This window comes from Patagioenas fasciata, chromosome 16, assembly GCF_037038585.1.
Source record: "Patagioenas fasciata isolate bPatFas1 chromosome 16, bPatFas1.hap1, whole genome shotgun sequence".
In the NCBI taxonomy this organism is placed as follows: domain Eukaryota; kingdom Metazoa; phylum Chordata; class Aves; order Columbiformes; family Columbidae; genus Patagioenas; species Patagioenas fasciata.
The window spans coordinates 5,004,724-5,026,879 of NC_092535.1; the positions used below are offsets into that span (position 1 = coordinate 5,004,724).

Below are 22,156 nucleotides of genomic sequence, written 5' to 3' on the forward strand. Positions count from 1 at the left end.
CCCCAGGCTTGGTGAGGGTAGATGGGACATGGTAACACGGGCTGAGCTGGTGGGATCAACATGGAAAAACATCACTGAGGAGCTAAGAAGCCAATGAAGGTCTCATTTTTAAGTCTGTTGCATACGCTCACAGCTTGCTTTCTCCCCACACTCCTCCTCCTTATTTAACCCAAGGCTCACACAGCTGGCCCAAATTTGGGGCTGCTGGTGCAAAGCGATGCAGCTGCTGAGCACCTGGGGGAACCACAGCCAGGGCTTTTTGGTGCTGGGAGGCTCTTCACAGCTTGGGGCTGAGCTCCCAGCTCCGTCCCTGTCCATTCCCTGCCTGCGCATGGGACGAGGGGACAGGGTGAGGTGAGGAAGTGCTGAGTGTCCCACAGGAGTGCTGCTGCCCAGGGCAGGAAGGATGGATCCACCACAGCCACACTGCACCTTGAGAGTGGGTGTAAAGTCCTTCCTCTGCCTCCAGCGGAGCGGAGAGCCCAGCAGGGACCATCCCCCAGGTAAAGGCAGGGGTGGGGATGCCCCCTCGCCCACACAGGCAGCCCCATCCTGCCAGCACCGCTCTGCTCTCCTGCCAGCAGCCCTGGCAATCAGAGCTTCTGCCTCTTGCCCACTCAGGCATCGCTTCTTTTGAAGCCCAAATCCCTACCATTTTAGAGACTGGAACAAGACAGTCCTAATTGTAACAAGCCTGCACAGATTTGGGGTGACATCAAAGCCCAAAGCAGCCTCCAGGGAAGCTCAAGCACAGGGAAGGTCAGAAACACAAGGGTCACCAACCAGGGAGGGTGGAGGAGCCGAGGGCACCCCTGTGTTGGGGGCAAAGACACCATCCCATGATGGACAACGAGACCCAGCTGCTTCCCAGCTCTGGGACAGCCCTTCTGATCCCCTCCTCCCTCTGATGCCCAGACATCCCAGTGACTATCCACAGGGATAACGACCCTGGATACAAACACTGCCCACACCCCTGTGGCAGGGGAGCCAGCCCTGGTGCACTCATCCCCAGGCAGGGCTGGGGCTCAGACATACCCCTCTGCTCCCCCTTGTGACAAATAACCAACCGTCACCAGCTGGATTCACCTTTTATTAAACTGCCCAGAACAAAAAAAGGGAGAGAGCAAAGCCTCCCCTGAGGCCTCCCCAGTGCTGGTGCTCTGCATGCCTTCCCACCAGGAAAAGAGGGTTTTCCTCCAGGAAAACATCTCAGAGGTTATTTAAATAGAACTAAGAGTGAAAATGTCTGTTTATGGAGGAAAAAAGAAGTGAAACAGAGCTGCTACTGCCCTCCGAGCCCAGTCCTGCTTCCTTGCAGACAAGGCAAGATGGACACAGGCCACGGTGGGGGGGACCAGCTGGGAACAGGCAGGGAGGGCTGTGCGGGTCCCGCATCCCACCTGGGGGCTCACACCGAGATGGGCTCACCCCATCCCTCACAACCCCAGCAGCAACCAGCACAAACCCAGGGGGTCCTGGGGACTGGGGAAGATGAAGAGCAGACACGTTTGCTGGGCTGCCAGCTGGAGGAAAGGCAGTGCAGGAAAGGGTGATTTTAGCTAACGATCTCATCAGGGCCAAACCCTTTGCAGGTGGCAAAGCCTTTGTGGTTGAGCGAGGCTGTTCCTGGGGCTGTGTTCTTAGTACAGTCTGGGCTTATTGCAGAGGACTGTGGCTGGGCTGGAGGGGTTCAGCTTCCCTGTGAATGGGACTTGATGTCCCACCAGCCAGCCCAGCCTGGAGGACCTGCCAGCATGAGGTAAGGTGTGCTGCTGGGTATGTGAACCTCCAGCTTCCAAAAATACAGAGCCAGCCACAAGCCTGAGCTCAGACCCAGAGGGCTGGTGTGGGAGATGCAGTGCCATGAAGCTGTCCCCATGTGCCAAGTGCCAGGACTGTCCTCTCCTGCCCACCCACCAGCTGCAAACCTGCTGCATGGCACTGACTTACCTGCACCCGCTGCCAGGGGACAGCTGAAAGATCTGCAGCCCTGCAGGGCTGGCTAACATGGGCTTTGCTTTTGATACGCTCTCAATAAGTGCAGTCCAGCCCATGCAGCAAGAGGCACAGGCTGGCAGTGGCCATGGCCAGGGTTAGGCAGGGCAGGAGGGCAGCAACATCTTTTTGGGGGAGCTTGGAGGTGGGAAAGCAAACCTACAGCTTGCTGGACTTCACAATCGGGGGGGGCTCTTGCCAGACCCAAATGCTTGAACCTACTTGGGAAAAGCAAAGAGAAACACAATGTCATTCAGTGCCTGCAAAGAGAAATTATTATGTCTCGATGGGGTTTAAAGGTTCCTGCTGGACCCTGCGTGGGGCTGGCTGCCAGCTGAATGGGGAGGGGAGGAGAAGAAATGAGAGCAGTAAGAGGGACCTGACATCTCTGTTCTTAATTTATCATCATAGTAAGACTCGAGCACTGAGTACAGCTCGGCACATGCTCCTAGATGGATTTCCTCCGCAGCCGGGAGCGTTGCCGGCAGCGAGGGCTGCTGGATGATAAAGTGCTCCCTGGGGAGGAGCCGGTCTGACCCCGCGTGCTCAGGGACACCTCGTCAATTTTGTAGGAAATGGAGTTGTAATACACAGGGTTGGTGTGGCAGCTCAGGGTCTCGGGGTGGGAGGGCACGGGGCTGCCGCACAGCTGAGGTCTGTAGCACAGGCACGTGCAGAAGGAGGGGACGGCGGCCGCCGAGTTGGCCGACTGGCGCCGCTGTCTCCCCGCGCCCTCCTGGACCAGCGGGATGAGGTTCATCTGGCTCGTCCTGTCCTCCGCGGGCAGAAAAATGGCATTGCCGCTCCGGCTGTCCTCTTTCGGCTTGAGGTGGATGTTGTTGCGGGCTCTCCTCAGCGAGGCGCGCTCCTCGGCGTCCCGCCGCTCGTCCTCCGAGTTCATGGTCAGGAACCGCAGCACCACCAGGTTGAGGAAGGCGCCGATGACAGTCAGGCCCACCAGGATGTACATGAAGCTGAAAGCCACGTACGGGGGCTTCTTTTGCAAAGCCTCGTTCTTCTGCAGAGCCACAAAGTCTCCAAAGCCGATAGTGGTCAAGGTTATGAAGCAGTAGTAATAGGCATGAAAGAAAGTCCATCCCTCGAAGTAAGAGAAGGCTGCTGCGCCGATGCACAGGGTCCCCATGCAGGACAGAAAGCCGACGAGGACCATGTTCTCCATGGAGACATTGGTTGTCCTCATGCCCAGACACTTCTTGATCTTCTTGAGCAGCAGCCGCACGACGGTGTTCATGCGCTCGCCCAGGCTCTGGAACATGACCAGTGTCAGGGGGATGCCCAGGATGGCGTAGAACATGCAGAAAACTTTGCCAGCATCTGTGCCCGGGGCAGCGTGTCCATAGCCTGCGAATGAAAGAGGAAAGGCAGGCATCAAGCCCCCGCTGGGGTTTACAGCAAGGCTGCCCTGGGAACAAGCGGAGCAGTAGGGGAATGGGGGAGAAAATGGAAAATTAAACACTAAGAGATCCACAGGCAATTCTAATGGGGCCATGGGATGCCACATCCTTTAGGCCGACCGCACATTGCTTTATCATGTGGGCAGCACCTCATTCGGCCTGCAAAGATAAAAGGTGCCCTCCTGACAGCCCCTGGGCTTGTATGAGGTTGTGAAGGCCAAGAGGAGCCCTAGAGCTGGACTGGGGTCTGCAAAGCTTCTGCAGCTCACAAGCAGTTCAGACGCCTGGATGCTGTGCTGGTGCCACATCTGCAGGGAAACCTGGATCCCTAGAGTGGGAGGATGAGGGCTCTGCACGGCACTGACACCAACAGTGCCAGGTCACTCTGCTCAGCCAGTTGTGTCCGCAACCACCCTTGCAGGGCCATCACCACATTCCCCTGGCACCCATTCCTACCCTCTGAGCCCTCCAGTGTCACATGCATCTTTGACTTTCAGCTATATGATCATTTACTGCATGGCCTGTTGGACAGGAACTATAGGGTGCCTGTGCTATAGGGCTGGTCCCCACGGGAGCAGCTAAGTCTGGGAGGACTCCTGCAGAGCAACTTCAGATGTACTCCAGTGTCACTAAGACTCAGACCTAAACCACTGCTGGATCGCTGGGGAGGAGGGGCTGTGCTGTTTTAAACGCAGGGAAGGATTTATGTCACCACAGCCCTGTCAGACCTTGTCCCAGGGACAAGGAGCTCAGGCAGGACAAGGTTCTCCTTGAACACCCTCTGAGATTTAATTTCCCCACCTTGCTCCAAGTTTCAGAGCTGTGGCTCAAGGACACACACAATTACGCCATGAGTCGTAATGAGGTATTCACCGCGATCTTCCAGACTTGAGTGATTCTGCACCCACCTCACTTAATTATAGAGGCTTTACACAAATCTGTGGCCTCTGACCTAAGCAGATGAGTGAGTAACTCGGTGCAAGGGAGTCATGGAGCACAGGGGGTAACAGCATCCAAGGGCACCAAGCCTTTCCTTTGAGTTCATATGAGAAACTGCCAGGGCTGGAAACTTCCTTCTGAAGGCACCCGCAGAGCAGCGCCGGCTCCTTCCCGCGCCGGTGCACGGCCTGTTGCAAACAGCTATTTATACTTTCACTTGTTCCAGGTAACCACATGACTTTTGCATCAAAATATGGGAGGAAACCATCCTTTTTTTATTTCTCGGTCTTGTTCAAAGCTGTGACCTGGTGTCACCTCTGTCTCCGCTGCCAGTGGAAGGGAAGCTGTGAGCAGGTGGTGATGGGAGGACCAGAAGATGGGACAGGGCTGGGAGACTGAGGACAGCGTTATCCTCAACAGTGATGTGCTCCAAACTGCAAGCAGGCAGGAAGGGACCAGTTTCTAATTGCTCTGTCTGTTCATAAACTCATGCAATTAAAAATTACCAACTTAATGCCTGCATGCCACATTTCACAGAATACAGAGCAGACATGAGACTGCACTGGCAAAAAAACCAAACCAGTCAGTTCCAAGCTTAATAACAGAGTGCAATTATCAGGTCTTAGGCTACAAGATAATACAATGACAGCAATGAGGAGGTAGATGTAATGATCCAGAAGAGCAGTAAGTGGAAAAACAGTTGTTGTACCCTGAGAGACTGCTGAAAGAGCATTTGACTGATGCTTTCAAAATGACAAAGGGAATTAGAAAGAGTAAACACAGCTACATTAACGTTAACACTGAGATTTGGAGCACAGCCCAACCTAAAGAGATCAGACATGTCAGCCTTTTAGAAATATGGCACCTGGCCTGAAATTATTTATCGCACGGGGTGTGTGATAAGTGTAGCTATTGTTTGTCACAGTCAACAGACAAATAATGTAAATGAAGCTATAACCTGTCACAAGATGATGGAGATCTTCCTGAAGCCATTCATCCTCCCCTCCTGCTGGGGCCTGACACTAACTGTGCCCTGAACCTCCTGCTGTTCGCTGGCCACGTGTGTTTCCAGCTGCACCAACCCCAGAGCAGAGCTCGTGGGGGCACACGGAGCCCCCCAGGACAGGGCCTGCAGGGTACCTGCCCCTCCGCCACCTCTTGTCCTCTGGTAACCCAGCACAGTTGATCCCACCAGCCCTTGTCCTGGGGGATGATGCTTTCAGCTGCCAGACGTATTTCACCCGTCCCAAACCCCTCGGTAAGGCTGAGCCCCATCCTGCATACAAGGAGGGGGCTGCTGGCTGTGGAAGGGCAGGATTCGGCCTCAGGGCTCCTGCCTCCAAACCATGTCTGCTGATGGAAATCCCAGCAGGAGCAATGACATTAGCACAGGATCCCATGCCTGTATACCCCATGGGATGCTCAGGGTGCATGGATTAATAGAAGTAGATTAATTAAACGATGCTAAACTCCCATGTGGCTAATCTCACCTAGAATTAAGGCAATCCTCATTCAATTTAGGTTCATTCTCTGGCAAAACAGAAGTGGGCAAACCAAGGCTGGGCTCTAGTATGTGTGTGTCTACACAGGGGCTTAACGTGATTGATTCACCTCCGAGCTAATTCACACCCATCTCTCTGCAGGTTCTGTTCAGGCAGAGCGAGGTTCAGCGGCTGGTGGCTGTCTTGGCTCCCTGAAGCAGGTGTCATACAGCCAAACATCCCGAGTTTTGAGCTGGCAAACGAGCCAACAGTTCTTGCCCAGCTCTTCAGCCAGGCTTGCTGGCTACAACACTGCACGGAGGATGGATGTGGCTCCCGCCTCTGCCCTCCTACACCCTGACAACTTCTGCAGCTGCCTGCCACAAAGGTGCCTGCAGAAGCTCCGCGTGCTGCCGCCTCCCTGGGACAACGTGCAGGTCACATTTTCTGGTTCCAGCCATTGCAGCACCACAACATCCCCCAGAACAGGGTGTTCCCAGCCTGCCTGAATTATCTCCCCCTCCACAGCGCACTGAGGTCCCACAGGGTCAGCTCGCAGGGATGGCCTGAAGAGATGTCCCAGCCTTGTGAGGGTGAGACGTGCCTCTCCCACGCAGGCAACTCATCTTGGGGTACCCAGAGGTGTTGGAGGTGCTGGAGGCTGTGGACGTGCAGAGGTGTGGGGATGGGAGGACATGGGGTGCAGGGATGTGGGGATGCAGGAGTGCAGGGATGTGAGGACAGAGGGGCACAGGACACAGACCGGGATTCCAGCACTCACCGATGGTGGTGATGACCGTGATGGCGAAGTAGAAGGAGCCGGCGAACTTCCACTGCCGCCCGGCGCGGTGCGGCTCGGCCTGCAGCACCAGCCGCTCCAGCTCCCGGTAGTCGTCGGCGGAGAAGCGGTACTTCCTCCGCAGCTCCCCGCGCTTCTGCTCCAGCAGCCGCTTGCGGCCGCTCTCCGCCTCCGACTCCAGCGCATCGAAGACGGCGGCGCCCACCAGCAGGTAGGAGAAGATGCAGAGGATGAGCGCGGCCGTGCGCAGGTTCTGCCGCTTCATGGCGAGGGGCGGCCGCGGCGCCTCAGCCCGGGCTCCGCATGGCTCCGCGCCCGCCGCCCCCCGCGGGCCCCGCCGCGCATCCCCCGCGCCCGCCCGGCCCGGCCCCGCGCCCGCGCACCGCCCCCTGCGCGCCCGCGCACCGCCCCCGCGCACCGCCTGCTGCATGCACCGCGCACCGCCTGCTCCGCGCACCGGCTCCTACGGGCGCTGGGCACCAGCTCCCGCAGGTACCGGTTCCTGCTTGCAGCGAGCCCGGCTCCTGCATGCCCCGAGCCCACCGTGCCTGGCAGCCCCAGGCTGGAGGTGAGCGTGAACAAGGCCACACTTCATCCAATGTGGGTGACATGAATAACAGTCCCTTTCCCCAGAGTTACACCTGGCTGCGTGCGCCCAAGCTGGAAGAGTTGCTCGCGCCAGCATCCTGGCTGAAGGCAGTGACCTGGGGCTGTGTGAGCTGCCTCTGCTCCCGCAGCCTGCGCTGCCATCCCCTGCGCTGCCATCCCCTGCGCTGCCATCCCCTGCGCTGCCATCCCCTGCGCTGCCATCCCCTGCGCTGCCATCCCCTGCGCTGCCATCCCCTGCGGGCAGCCCTTGGCCCTAGAGGTGGGAGATGCCACTTCACACCCCAGCAATGAGAAAACTGCTGTGGTGCATGTTATCTTTGTTTTTTCCAACCATTTAGCAGAGCAGATGCTCTGGCCTGCTGTGTCCAGTGCTGTTTTAAGACAGCAGAAAGGAACAGAATAACCAAGTACAGTGTTTCTGCTGATTTCTCTGGCGTGTTGATCAGATGCCGCAGACGCGGGGGGACACAGGGTCCGCCAGCCCTGTGCTGGCATGGGGGGCAGCAAGCAGAGCTTCCCCATGCCAATGTACTGTGGACAGCCTGGGTCGGTTTTGAGGTGCAGGGATATTGGCTATGGGAGGAGGCAGAGCCCACAAAGTGAAGCCCCTGTTTCTCATTACTGGTTTCCTGAGCTTTTACATAACCCTTATGTTTCACTTTTAAAAATAGAAAGGCGCTTCTCCAAGTTGGATGTTGCAGGAGACAGTTATTGCCTTCAAGAAATAAACTCCCCTTCTTTTGACTGGGAGTAAAACAAACAAGGCAAACAAAACAACAAGCAGGCTTATATCTTCATCCCTCTCACTTCTCTTTATGGAGAGGACAAGATTCTTGGGGCTTTAGTTGCAGCAAAGGAGGTTTGAATTGGACATAAGAAAATTTTTTTAACTATAAAGACAGTAAAACACCAGAACAGATTGCTTGGGGAGATTGTGGCAGCCTTGTCACTGAATGAGTTTAAAAATAAGATAAGCAGATGTCTGGATGTCTGCTAAAAGTACTCTGGGTACAGCTGATGCTCTCCTGGAGCAGAGGACAACTTGCTGCCCTCCTGGGGCCCCTTCTAGCCCCGTCCTCATGGCCAGCACGAGGTGTCTTTTCCCCCTGTAGTCGTGAACTCTTTTTCACCCTGGACACTTGCCATTTCCCTCCTCCTTGCTGAGCCTCTGTGCCAGGACCATTAGTGAAAGTTGTTACTGAAGAAAAAATACAGGCTCCAGCATCCATCACCAGCAGCACAAGCTCTCGGTGGGTTGCTGTTTGACATCGTAGTGCTTGCAGCCTCCTAAATCACAGGGCAAAGCCTCTGCTGGAGGAACGTGTCTGGTTTATGTTCTCCGTGGGGATGTTTGCAGCCCTGCAGACAGAGCCTGGGGTGCTGTCAAACCTCCAGACCCATGTGGGGTCCGCCTGCTGGAGAAGAAACACTTCACCTGCTGCTGTCCAGCTGCTGCTGATGTTTTCCACTGGTCAACAATGACAGCACACCTTGAGAACAGGGCACGGTGCTGCTAATTGAGCTCCTCTTGATTCTGTTACAGGAGATCTCATGCTGATCATATCATTGTGTGCCTGCCAGATATCTTTTAGGAGGGGTTCTGGGGCCTTCAGTGCCTTGCAGGCCAAATTCTGGGGTCCCCAGGTGTTATTTGGAGCCTTAAGCAGATGCTGTAGCATGTTGTTCAAAGCCAGCTGCTCCGTGCAGGCATCGGACCAACATGTCAGTGCAGGTTCAAAACCCTGAGAGATGCTCTCCAGCCACGGGAGATGGAGTGGACTTGGAAGAGGGTCTCATTACTGGTTTCTCCTTTTGGCATTTGCTTTGACCTCATGCAGGTCACAAGCTCCTGCAGAATAAATGCTGCTCAGCAGGAACAAAGGTAGCAGGATCCAGCTCCTGAGAAGAAACCCCCCCCAGTAACAAAATCAGTGCTGATCAAAACAGGACCGTGTGGGCAGCAACATACAGAGCCCCGTGCTCTGAATGGGGCTGCAGGCTTTGCGATGGTGCTGCAATCAGCCTGCTCTGATGCCTCACTGCTCACGCATTGCGTTTTCCTGCACGCAGCGAGCACGGGGGCATAAGCGAGACCCAACTGTGTCAGATCACTGTTGTGCAGGGCACAGGAAAGTTTCACGCTTTCCCACTGGGAAGCTCCTTCAGTTCAACCTTCGTCTTTCCCCTGACTTCGCTGTGCTTGAGAAAGGTCAGGTGGGAGCTGCAGGATCAAGCGGGGCAAGATAATGTACTTTATCATCGATTTCCAGTGAGAAGTTGCATTATGAGATTAAATGTCTCATTTTTATTGCATGGGGAGGCAGAGAGAAAGTAAGAGCTCTGAAAATAAAATAGAAGTCGAAGTGATGTGTTTCTGTTGTAAGGTGCTTGTGACCGGGAACGAACGTACCTTGTTTGTTCAGTGCCTCGGAGGTGAACTTTGAGAAGCTGCTTCCTTACGAGGTCGGTAAACAAAGTCAAACCTCATCTGTGTGTTTAAACCAGTGCCTAATTAACGTGTCTAATTTGCCCACATCTACTAATTTCTGGCTGGTGGGGAATTGATTAAAAAGCTTTTCTAGTTTTAATGGATTGCAATAAGCAAAGCTGCTTAACGGTATCAGACAAAAGAGGCTAAACAGGCGTCAGCAGCATGGGGCTGTTTGAGTTGCTCCCACAGCACGAGGTGCATGGGGAGAGGTGGGAGCATCGCGCCAGCTTTGCTGGAGCCGCTTTGAGCACCAATGCTGCCTCTGTCCGCATGGGCCTGGGCTGACAGCTCCTGCTCCCCCAGCAAAGTTAGTGGGACCTGTGGTACCGGGTACCCTCCTGGCGTGCTCTTTCTTCAGTTATTTTTAGAGAACAAATAGGTGTTTTTCTTTTGCCTTAGTAAAAGCATCAGCTATTCTCATTTTAATGCCATTTAATACTGATATTGTAGCCCCGCAACACTGCAGGATATTTTTAAAGCAATGGGTTAGTTCATTTCCAAAAAGGATTAGAGACCGGGATGTGAATAACACCCAGCTGCAGCTGCCCAGGGGAGGGTGGGACTCCAAGCCTGGATGTCCCAGGCCAGGTGACACCGGGACCGATCCCTCCTCTCACCAAGGGACACGGCCATGCCCTCTTCTGCAGACACAGAGTCCCTGATGAGATCCGGGCTGAACACAGCAGTCTGTGCTTCAGCCCTATGTCCCCGTAAACTTTCCATGTCTGTCCTACAGCCTGTGCTCAGGGTCACCGGAGGCTCAGGAACCTCAGGGCTTTCTCTCGGCTCTGGGATTTCCCCGCTGCCTCCCCGACTCTTTGTAGCCTGGACGGCTGCAGGCGCGCTGCTCTGTGTTGTCACCTGGGAGCTCAGCGAGGGGATTAATGAAGCGTTGGATATAAACGGGTTGCAAACGCAGATTGGCTCCACGTGGTCACCATGGATGTGCTCACAGGTTTCAAACCCCAGGGCAAGTGGACACAGCTCCACGTATGACTGTCTTCAACCACCTTGCCTGGTTATCAGCCATGCTAAACCTCGGTTGTGCTTCCTCCTGATGCCCCGCAACCTATTCATGAGCCTTCCCTAATTACCCTTCCTACCCAAACCAGGTCCTGCTGCACAGCCCCATCCTCCCCACCCCTATTCCCCCGGCGGCCTGAACTACCGGTGCTTGTACATGAAGCAGACCTGGGTTGGAAATGCTGACAGTGCGCTTGACTGTTTATGGTCACAGACTCTATTTTCAGCCTAATAAGTTTTTTATACGCTTGGAAAGCTGTCAGTTGAACATCAGCCAGGCACAATGTACCTGCCATAAACTGCCTGGACCACAACCAAACGGGAAAGGTGCTGCTCTGCTTTAGCAAGTTCTTGATCTCAGCCGCTTTAGTTGGTTCATTTATTTGTTTTGAGAATCTCGGCTTTAATAATAAAACAAATAAGATAAAATTTTAATGCCCCTGCTTAATAATTTGTAGAAATATTTGCTGAGAGCTTGTTAAATCGGAGCTAGCAACTGGTTTGGATTGAGGCTTGGGGATGGGAGGCCCTGTGGTGCTGCTGGTGGTGCTGGGGTGGGAGCTGCCGGGCGCAGTGACAAAGGAGAGAGGCTTTGGGAACACGTCTGGAGAAAGGTCTCACTCCCTGGGAAGGTTCATTTGGAGATGAGCTCCCGTGGCTGTGACCACAGACTCACCATAGAAACATGGGCACGTCTAGCCCTTGGTGAAATGGAAAGCAGGGCCTGATCCTGAGCACCCCTCTGCTCCCCCCATGGCAGCGCAGCGATGCTATAAATGACTTTCCTGCATCACAGCCCGCAGGGCTGCCAGGAAGGTCAAGGACAGCGGGGGGAAAGAGTCTGGGAATGAATTGCAAATATGTGAGGCTCTTTCAGAGGGTGCTCTGGTGACAGCTTTGTCCCTGTCCTGCAAGGCCTGCCCCTGCCACAGCGACATTGCACTGTGGAGATGGGAAAGGTCCTGAGCCACTGTAGGGTTCCTGTGGGACATCCCCAGGCCAGTGATGGACTCTGGTACTCGGTGTGCCCCATCATAGCCCACCTGGCACTCAATGAGCACTGCAGCCCCGGTCAGGAGCCCCATGGGTGGCTGCAGTGCCAAAGGTGTCTGCCTGCATGGCTGGTCCATCACCCACGTCCCCTAGTACCCTTCTTCCCACGGGGGACACGCAGGGCAGTGGCTCCCGGCTCCAGTGCGTGCCTGCCTGGCTGTGCTCGAGGGAAGAACAGCAGTGGCTCCTGTCCCACCGGTGAGCTGAGCCATGCTCCGGGTGAGATTTGGCACTGTCGGCAGCTGGGACGGTGACCTCATGGTGCAGGAACTGCGGCAGCCCCATCTGCCACCCTGGGCCTTCGCTTCCCAGGCAGACAGTTCACAGCAAACGGGTCCTTTCAATGCTAAAAATAACCCATTAGGAAACAAATTAGGCCCCAAGCACTTCAACTGAGAAAAAGTGCGTTTATTTGTAAAACTCAAAACATCTTTCCTGTTCTGCCTCTGAAGCTCAGGGAGCTGGTGCTGAGATGCTGATTGCACCTCCCGTACAAGCATCAGCTTACTTCGATGGGCTGTTTGATTCCACCAAGATGCATTTTTCTTTCCCTGCTTGTGATGCTCCCTGGGCTGGTCCCATCCGCCAGCATCCACCAGCCTAAAGCAGCTCCAGCTTTGGGGCCACGAGCAATTTCCCATCCCAGCAAGCTGTGAATTGCTCTGCAAAAATGCTCCCAGCTGTGCCATGGCTGAGAGCACAGCAGGTTCCCGGTAGGGAATGAATACAACAAAATGAAAATATTTGTTTTCTCTTGCGGTGAGAGCACTGTTTTGGGGCCACGTTTCTTCCTCCACCTCAAAATTACAGATTTTACTACATCTTGTTTGTATGCAGAGATTTTTCCAGCTGCTTCTCTCCAGGCTTTTCTCTGGAAGGATTAATTGGGGAGATGAGACGCATCCTCTCTGAATTGCAAACGCAAAGAGGTTCCTGTGTGCGCCTGGCTCAGCTGTTTGTCCCCTGCTCCAGCCCTGGCCCTTTTGTTCCAGCCACACTCAGGGGCTGTGCGGTGTCCCTGGGGCAGAGCAAGTGGCGGCACAGCAATCCCAGCTGTTCTGGGCATCAGGGCGCCAGCTCTGCTGTGAATCGGTTATGGGCAATCAAATTAATGCTAGGCTTTCCTGGAGACGGGCAAACCACGTGAGCTCCATGGGAAAATAAACCAGGGGCTTCTCTGGGTTTTGAAATATTTAGCTAACTTTTAGGCTTCTTGTTTGAGTGTCTCTTGGGGTGGGAGCAGAGGCAAAGCGGTGACAGGGGACGATGCTCTTCTGGGTGATCCCCCAGGGCACCTCTGGAGCCAGGCGGCAGACTCCGAGCATGGTCATTTTTGGGTTTCTGGCTGGGAACCGCATTTTAATGGTCTTCTTTATATAGGAGGATTGGGAGCTGCGAGCTGTCCCCCAGCCTGGCGTTTGCAGATGCCGATGTGACAGGTCAATGGCTCATTCCTGTGCTGTGCTTTTGGGAGGGGACGCTGCCCAGTCCTCTCAGGCTGAGTCTGGGGTTCATCCTCTGCTCCTCACCCATGCGGCACTGGAAAGGAAAAAATAAACCCTCCTCTTGCCTTCTGTGCTGCTGGGTTTGCTTCTCTTGGGGTTAACCAGAGCTACTGGCAGTAAATCTGAGGATGAGGAGTTATGAAATGGGGACCTGGCAAGGAGGAGGAGGAGGCACTGACCCACCCAGAGGTTTGGTTCCTCCACCACCAGCTGTACCCACAAAACCCAGCCACAGGGAGGTGGCTCATGCTCATCCCTATGGATAGATGGGTTAAAACAGAGACTTGTCCCTCATATTTCAGCTCGTGGGTGCCCTCTGCTTCACTGGGCACTTCGTGCCATCGATGTCCCTGTTCTGCAGCTGGCTCTGGTGCAAATGCACCAGAGCCCTTCCCCTCCTCCTGGCTCAGTGGCGGTGGTGCTGGGACTGTTGTTTCTGCTTCGCACGCAGAAAGATGCTTCCCCCAGCAACCCTGGGGAGGCTGCAGCATCTCCTGCTGGGTGTTGCAGACCTGCTGGGGACTCGGAGAGCCCCAGGCATCCAGATGAGCTGCAGCCCAAGGGCTCTATGCATCCCTGGCCCCTCTGGGCTTCCAGCATGGCACTGCATTGCCATCCCAGCATTGCACAGTCTTATATAGGGGATTTTTGCTTCTACAACCAACTAATGCTTCATTCAGTGAAGGTGCCTGGCTCTTGACATCACCACCAACAAATCTACCCCAGAGCTCTCCTCTGTGCCAGCAGCTTCCCATTGCCATGGGACCTTCCCACCCTAAACATCCTTGACCAGTGCTGCAGGGGGTCCAGGGTGGGAAGGGCTGACTGGGATCTGTAGTGTGCAGTTCTCGCCCACCTCTGCTGAGCGGCACCTCCACATCAAAGCAAAGGCATCCAGGATGGAGTTAATCTGTCTCCTGTCCTTGGATGTCCTCTGCACAGCATGGATCAGCCTCTCTGAGGAGTTGCTGAGAAGCCTGGGAGCTCTCTGATGCTCCTCGGGGTAAACTTTTTGCCCATGAGCCCAAACAAACAGAAGAATTTCATGCTGGCTGGGCTGTGCCCTGGCACGAAGGGCTCTTCAGGGAGCAGGGTCCAATCTGAGCATATCCTGGTCAGGGCAGAGTGGAGGTGCTGGGAGAAATTCAAACTATATTCTGCTCCCAGGTTGTGTGGCGATGCACAGAGCAGCTCGCAGGGCTTTCTCGCTGCCCGGCTCTCTGTGCCGGCCCCTGCCCTGAGCAACGAGCAGCACCCGTGGCAAGGGGCGCAGAGGGCTTGCTGCTGGGGGATATTTAGAGGGATGGTGTGGAAAACGGCACATCTGTGTGAAACCTGGGCTCGCCAAGTCCTCCAGGACAACCCCTGCCTGCGGGTGCAGCCGCAGTCGCTCTGTCACGCACATACAAATGCGCGTTAGTGCCGCTGCGCCGAGCCGCGAGTGCATTCCTCAGCTCTCGCCCTCCCCAGGTCCCACGCTACACGGCATCACCTATTTATAACTGCATGTGCTGCAGGAGTAATATTAGACTGGTGGCCTCATGCAGCCATGCTAAATGTTGTTCTATTTATGCGATTCGCTCTTCTTCGCAAGCTGTTTGTCTCTCAGATCCCCAAACACTGTGCGCAGCATAGACAAAGACTCGGGTTTTTCTCTTTTATTAAACTCTTCACCAACAGCACCAAGCCATAGCTATATTTACCATTTTTTTCCCAGGTCACCTGGCGTAATTGCATCCACTATTCCTTCCCCAGTCCGGTCGATATCCTTGGTAAATAACATAACTCGTCAGGTCTGTTGTTGGCTAGAAGAGCCAAAGGTACTTTAGCAATGAAATTGTTTAGCTGAAGAAATAAATGCCCCTCGCTGACTCTGAGGATGCTGTGACCTTTCATTAGTGACCTGAGTGACTCATCCCTTTCAGTGCACACACTGCCGCCTCCAACCACGCCGTAAAAATGCACCGCAAAATCCCAGTGCCTTAATGGGGAGCTGAGACCCGCGGGAGCCTCCTGCAGCACCCACTGCTCACTCCTGCAGCACCCATGGCTCACTCCTGCAGCACCCACTGCTCGCTCCCACAGCACCCACGGCTTGCTCCCACAGCACCCACCGCTCGCTCCCACAGCACCCACGGCTCGCTCCCACAGCACCCACCGCTCGCTCCCACAGCACCCACCGCTCGCTCCCACAGCACCCATGGCTCACTCCTGCAGCACCCACGGCTCGCTCCCACAGCACCCACGGCTCGCTCCCACAGCACCCACCGCTCGCTCCCGCTCCCCACCAGAGCCTCTCAGCCCCTCGCTTCACTGGCTGCCTCTGGAAACACAAAAACCCTGGAACCATGACATGTTCAGTCTCTTTTTAGAAATCTGTGAAAAAGTGAAATAGAGAATTAAACAAGAGTCGAGTTCTACGCATTTAGCTGCTGCTGATAGCAATATTTTCTTCTCATAGAGTGTTTTGTATGCCAAGATAAACAGTTTTGCATTTTAGGGAACGAAGGTGGTTGTACATCTCTGCGACTGTACATGTGCCTGTTAATTCTGCCTGAAGAGCTTCCCAGGGCTGTCAGCTCAAAAGTTCTCTTTAACGTAACAAATCTTGACTGTGTTTGCAACAAAACCTCAGCCAAGAGGGGTTTATTTAATAAGGCCAGAAACGCTGCCAGGTTTCCAGGCTTGATCCCAATCCCGTTAATGTCAGCAGGAGAGTTCCCACCATGTTTGGTTTGGTCTAATCGGGGTGAGGGAGTTAAAAATCTGCCTTTGCAGACAAGTTGATTGCTCCACCGCACGGTGCCAGAGTCTGTGGGAAAAGCAGATGGGACAGGTGGGACTCCTCTCGCCTGATTTTAGGCATCTTCAGGCCAAGGGAGGGAAAGAGGAACATTCAGATCATCTCAAGCCAGGAGCCTAAAAGAGGTGAAATAAATTAATTTCTTCCTGCAGATCCCCATGAGAATGTGCAGCTCGTGTAAGGAAACCTGCCAGCGCTGGAAGGTCTCTGCGGCAGAGGGAAAGGACCTCTCCCAAAGCCTGAACACGGCTACAGGGACAATCCCACTGCTTTGCTCCCAGGGGATAGAGAGCACTGGGAGGGCTTGGAGGGGTCAGTGGTGCCCACGCATTTTGGGCAGGTCCCCAGCAGTGACAATGTCCTGCAGTGTCCCACTGAGAGCAGTGGCTGCTCTTTGTGACGAAAGGAGCCTCCCTGGATGGTGGGGGTTGGAGGGAGAAGAGCTGCTTTGCTGCCCCATCACCAGCTGTGAAAGCCAGCCAGGCAGGCTCATGTGCCAGTGGTTGCCCCTTAATTATGCATACAGCTAATAAAGGGAAGGAGCTCGTCTTTTCAGTTCACAAAGGGAAGTGATATTGTCTGAAAATCAAGGGGAATGCAAGGTATGAGATACCAAAAAACTCCCATATCTTGGGGCCGTCATCCAAACACACAGATTCTTCATGGCTTGTGCTGATTTGAGGGATGCAAGGCACAGGAAAAATGAGCAGATTTATGGCTGTGACTGTCCCTGGGGCTCAGAGATGCTTCTCAGGATGCAGATCTTTAAATCATCATTAACAGTGACATGAGGAGGCACTGAAGAAGACAGAGTTGGACACAGTGATGCAGGAGGTGAGAGCAGAGTTTGCTGGTGCTTCCTATGATGTGCTCCTTCCCCAGGGTACAGCGATGCTTTGTTCTAATCAGCCATGCACAAGGTGGGTGCAATGTCAGGGTGCTGCAGCTCCCATGGGCTGCGGGCAGCCACGGGTGGTTCTGCGGGAGGCTGGAGTATCTTAGATGGGATCTGCGTGTGAAGATGGAAAAGCTGGACAGGTTTCAGAAGTGTGGGTATTTTTTCAGGAAAGGAGGACTCGAGTTCAGAGCTCTAGAGAAGCTCAGATCTGGGGTGTGTGTGCAAGGAGCAGAGACCAGGCACGGTCCTAATGTCCCCAGGGCTGTGGAGACAGAAGAACATCTCATTTGGGAATTTAAGCTTTGTTTTTGGGTTTCTTCTGGTTGAGGTGGGAACTGAAAGTTCTGCTGGAGCCCCGCCAGGTGCTGAGCAGACTCTGGGACCTGCTTCAGTGCATCTGGCCCGGCTCTGCTGATCCCCAGCTGCCTGCCGGCTCACCGCGCAGGCAGGGACTGTTCCCGGCTGCAGAGCCCTGGGAAACTCGTCACCCCTACTCCAGCCTGCTGACCAGCTGGCTCCTGTGTTCTTGTGAAGCTTTAAAAGAAGCCAGACGACTTGCGACTGAAAGCATTAGGTGTTTATTTGCACTTTGGACATATCGACTCCATCAGAAACCCAGCTGCAGCTCCCTTTGTGCAGCAGCAAAGGTGGGTCCGAGCGAGGAGCAGCTGACTGTGATAGACATCGGGCTTTGGTCCAAAGAGCACAGCGCCCGTGGGTCGGCGCTTCCCCAGCGTGGGCTGGTTTTAACTCACAATCTGCTTCTTTGAGCTCAGCTGCGAGTTCTGCTGTTTCAAATCATGTTACTTTTCTCACAAGGACTAAAACGTTCAAGTTGTTCGTGGTGGGGAGCAGGAAGAGCAAAAACCAAAACGCTGGTCAGGAAAAGATCCTTGCGCCCCCGCCCAGCAACAACACATGGACTGTGCGTGCTATTGAATCTTGCCTCCACAAGCCTTCAAACCAGCATCGTCTCTCTTTTCTTTGCATGTCTGATTTTTAATAGACACATCTAATCTCCCCTCTCAAGGCTGGATGCAAGAGTGAGATGCAGCCACCCACCTGAAGATTTCAAACCGCTCCAGGATTCACCTGCTGAAAGCAGCAGTTCAGGACACTGCAGCCGGTCGCCTTGCAAAACATCCAAACCCAACCAACAGCCTCCAGAAACTTTAAAATGTCAATTTGTTGTCTGCTATATGCTCTTCCAAAAAAGAGTGAGTAATGCTAAAATACTTACTTTCTTCTATGAAGGAGGTGGGCAGATCTTGAAGCAGCTCAGTCACCCAGGAACAACTAACCCAGGAACTGGCACAGCTTAGTCATGTATTTAAAACCTGATATTTTTATGAATATTTCCAAAGCAATTCCCCCTCTCAACTGTCCTGTGATGCAGAGAGTTAATTACTGGTGCCTTTTCCTTGCATGAAGGAGAGAATCCTGTCTAAAACCCATGTCCAGTGGGACAGAGGGGATGCAGAGCTGGGACAGAGGGGATGCAGAGGTGGGACAAAGCATTGTTCACCCCATCCCACACTCACTGAGGAGCTCGATGAGTGACCAGGGATCCAGGGCGATGTTAACCAGCCATGAGCGCTGCACTGGAGGCTGGACTGAGAAATACTTCAGGACTGGAGTAAACGCGATGTTTGTCTTTCCATCTCCAGGTGTTCTATAGGAAAAATGGTTGGGTTGAGCAGTTTCCTCCTAAAACCTGTCCCCAGTCTGCTCTCTGACACTAGCAGTCCTGTTTGTCCCTTGTGTGAGACTGGAGCCAGTGATGCTGCAGTCACCATCTCTGCAACACAGGCATCGAGGTGGGGGGCTGCTCCCAAGAAGAGGTCAAGCGCATACTGAAGCGGTGCACCCTTTGGAGGAGGTGTTGGGTGCCTCAGAGCTCATCAGAAGCCTCCTCCTCACAAAGAATGATGTTCGCCTTCTTCTCATCTGCCTGGCAGGAGTTGTTCCTCCTGAAGGCGGACGTCAGGGACTGGCTGGCACTTTGGCGGATGGTTCTCATACGTGACATGCAGTCTTCGCTGGTCATCACGTAGAGCAGGGGGTTGAGGGCGCTGTTGAAGCTGGCCAGGCCCCGGGTCACCTGGTAGGAAATGTAGATGTTCTTTAAAGCCTGTGTGCAGGACCCTTGCAGCTGCCAGCCTCGAGACAACAAGTTGAGGTTTCTGAACATGTGGTAGGGGAGGAAGCAGATGGAGAAGAGAACCATCACGAGAATCGCCAGTCGGATGCTTCTTCTCCTGAGGCTGAGGTCCATGGTGTCGTTCCTGCAGAGCACCACCACCACATGGCAGTAGCATCCAATGATGATGAGGAATGGGATGATGAACCCAGTCACGGTGATGGTCACGGTGTATGGCAAGTAAACACCCAGGTTCTCGTGCCCTGTCGTGTCATGGCACTGTGTCCCTGTGTCATCCATCTTGCTGAAGGCGAAATCAGGAGCTACCTGCACGATGACCCACCCCCAGACCATCGCGCTGAGCCACGCCGAAGAGGTTGCTCCCTGCCACCTGCCCCGTGCCTTCAGCGGGTGCACGATGCCCAGGTAGCGGTGCACGCTGATGCAGGTGAGGAAGCCGATGCTGGCGTAGAGGTTGAGGTGGAAGAGCCCGCGGGTGACCCGGCACCAGCCCTGCCCGAAGAGCCAGGCTCTGCCCCGCAGGTAGTAGCTGACGAGGAAGGGCAGTGTGCTGACGTACAGCAGGTCGGCCAGCCCCAGGTTGCCCACCAGCAACCCCAGCGGATGGCGGATGCCCCGCCGGGGCCCGCTGCAGAGGTGCCACAGCCCCAGCCCGTTCCCCGCCAGCCCCAGCGGGATCACCACCAGGTAGACAGCGGGCAAGAAGCGCTGGGCGAAGGCAGCGTCCACGGGGCACAGGGACCCACTGCCATTGCCAGGCCATGGGGTGAGAGCCTCCCTGGCCATCGGCAGCCCTGCTCCGGGGGTGGTGCTGGTGGCACCAGTGCCTGGTGAAGTGGAGCCTCTTGCCAAAGGTGGAGTGGCACCGGTGGTGCCGTGCCCAGAGCCAGCGTGGTGCTCCCGGCTGCCCTCACCTCCCTGCTCCCCAGGGGTTTGGTATGCGTGGCTCACTCCTGGAGCCCGGGGAGGACATGGCGAGGGCCGCCTCAGCCGAGAGCCTCAGTATCCAGTGCTTCCGCAGCTCTCGGCGCCTGCCGCCAGCCCACTTGAGATATTTTGAGCCGGGCGCCAGGGACGCACGGGGCTCTGGCTATTTTGGATGCCGTGCGTGCCTGGAGGAAGGGAGCAGGGAGGCGGGAGTGGCTCTGCCTCCGAGAGGGTGGGAGACGTCTGATGGTGAGGGCCAAAGCTTTCAGCCTGTTCTGTCCCACTTGGGTGAGGACAAACCCCCTGTCCCTCCAGACCGGGGGCTGCATGCCTGCACCCCATGAGCCCCTCACTGCCTTTCTCCTGATCCTGCTGCTCAGACCACACTGTCTGTCCTTCTGTATCCCTCTCCAAACACAAAAATCCTCTACCTCCTGCCTTCCTTTGAGCAGATTTGACCCATGCAGGGAAGAAATGTGAGACAGGCAGTGACGTTCCTCCCCTGCCCTCCCTGTCACAAGGGATGTCATGCAGAAGACGCCCAGATATTGTGAGGTTGGGGTGAGAGCTAAAACCCGTGGCCCCAAAGAGGACCCCCAAGGCAAGCCAGCCCCTGTTCGCATTGCTGAGCAGTTGCTGCCGCATAAATAAAGCCAGAAATAACTTCATCTCCAGGCACAGGAGTAAACAGGCAATCAGAAGGGAGAAGATTCACCCTGGCAAGGCATAGGGAAATGACCTTGGCAAAACATCATCAGGTGGAGGGCTGGGCCGAGGAACAGCTTGGCCACCTGCTTTCTGGGAACTTAATCCAGGGCAAGGGGTGGGAAGAGGCTGATATCTTGTCAGGGAAGGAGACGGGTGAGTCCTGCTGAGCCGTCCTGACTGCCTGTCCCTCAGGAGCAGCCAGACATCTCTGCTGGACCCTACTCGGGCATGGCAGGTTGGGGAAGCCCAAGACGTGGGGTGGTGATAGCTGCTTATGTCGTGGTTGAGACGGACAAACAGTGGATATTGGTGTGTTGACTCCAAAAAGTGTTTGCTGGAGCAGATACACGATGGGAAAGGCTGTTTGTTATTTCCTGCTCGTGAGATAACATCTGGCCACTGCAGGCGTGCCCCGAGAGGTGAGGCTGAAAAGCTGTTTCCGTGGGGTGAGGATATGGGTTTTCTGAGGTTCACAGAAGCTGTGCTGGGTCTGTGCTCCCAGAGTAGCAGCAGGAGAGGTTCTGTGGGGGCTCCCCCCTTGGGAAAGCAGTGTTCCGTCCTGCCCTGCTCCTGCCCCCTTTGCCTCTGTGCATCTCAGCTGCTCCTGCAGCCTGGGGTTGGCAGGGCATTTGCAGAACAACTTCGTACAGCTGCAGACATGCAGTGAGATAAGAGGAACAAGCTGGGAGCAGTCCTCTTTGTCCCAGAGCATTGATCATTAGGGAAACTGAGGCAGAGATCATGGGAAGGATCATGAGCTGCTCTGAGCTTACTGAGCACTGCAGTCCTGCTATCTGAAAACGTTTAGCTTTAATGAGGGGCTTGTCCAGCCCTTTCTCAGCCAACTCCATGCGTTTAAACATCATCAGTCATGAGAATGGCTTGGAAAAACAAATTCTGATGCGGGTTGTTTACTCCAGCAGCAGCACACAGTTTTTCCTTCAGCTGCTGTGTGTGCTTGCACTGAAATGAGCTGTGATCTGTTGCTCACCGCTGGTTCAGGAATATGGCTGTCAAATCACATGCCATTGATGTGTGCAGATGTGGCAGTGTGCCTTGAGGACAGGGGTGACTTCTCTTCTGGCTGTTATTATTAATTATTATTATTATCTTTACAGGTGACCATAATAATACGTGGATGGCAGAGTATTCATCTGCTGCCCCGCACCAGCAGGCAAAGCCCAGGACCCGCTGTGTCAGAGGCTGCAATAAAAGTGATCCTCAAATAGCCACATGTTTCCAGGGTAGCAAGGCTTTAGCTCAAATAGCAAATATTGTGAGACTGGCAATCAAATTGCAAGAGTTGATTTGCCTGTATTCTTAGGGAAAAATAACTCTGATTTATTTGG

General features: G+C 54.6%; 2 protein-coding genes across 2 annotated transcripts; both read right to left on the minus strand.

Annotated features, from left to right (window-relative positions):
• Positions 1 to 2,247: 2,247 nt before the first annotated feature.
• Positions 2,248 to 6,967, minus strand: KCNK15 (potassium two pore domain channel subfamily K member 15). Its single transcript, XM_065850229.2, has 2 exons — positions 6,612 to 6,967; positions 2,248 to 3,357 (listed from the first exon to the last, which is right to left on the minus strand). The coding sequence occupies exons 1-2, from the start codon at positions 6,892 to 6,894 to the stop codon at positions 2,444 to 2,446; spliced, it is 1,197 nt and encodes a 398-aa protein (XP_065706301.1). The 5' UTR covers positions 6,895 to 6,967; the 3' UTR covers positions 2,248 to 2,443.
• An 8,694-nt stretch (positions 6,968 to 15,661) lies between these two features.
• Positions 15,662 to 22,027, minus strand: LOC136108296 (P2Y purinoceptor 1-like). Its single transcript, XM_071815512.1, has one exon. The coding sequence runs from the start codon at positions 19,956 to 19,958 to the stop codon at positions 18,903 to 18,905; it is 1,056 nt and encodes a 351-aa protein (XP_071671613.1). The 5' UTR covers positions 19,959 to 22,027; the 3' UTR covers positions 15,662 to 18,902.
• Between the last annotated feature and the right edge of the window lie 129 nt (positions 22,028 to 22,156).

Excerpts from the sequence above, each read along its gene's own strand:
- LOC136108296 (XM_071815512.1), bottom strand. The coding sequence starts at position 19,958 with ATGGCCAGGGAGGCTCTCACCCCATGGCCTGGCAATGGCAGTGGGTCC.
- KCNK15 (XM_065850229.2), bottom strand. The coding sequence starts at position 6,894 with ATGAAGCGGCAGAACCTGCGCACGGCCGCGCTCATCCTCTGCATCTTC. Across the intron at positions 3,358-6,611 it reads CACGGTCATCACCACCATCG|GCTATGGACACGCTGCCCCG; the intron begins GTGAGTGCTGGA and ends TTTCATTCGCAG.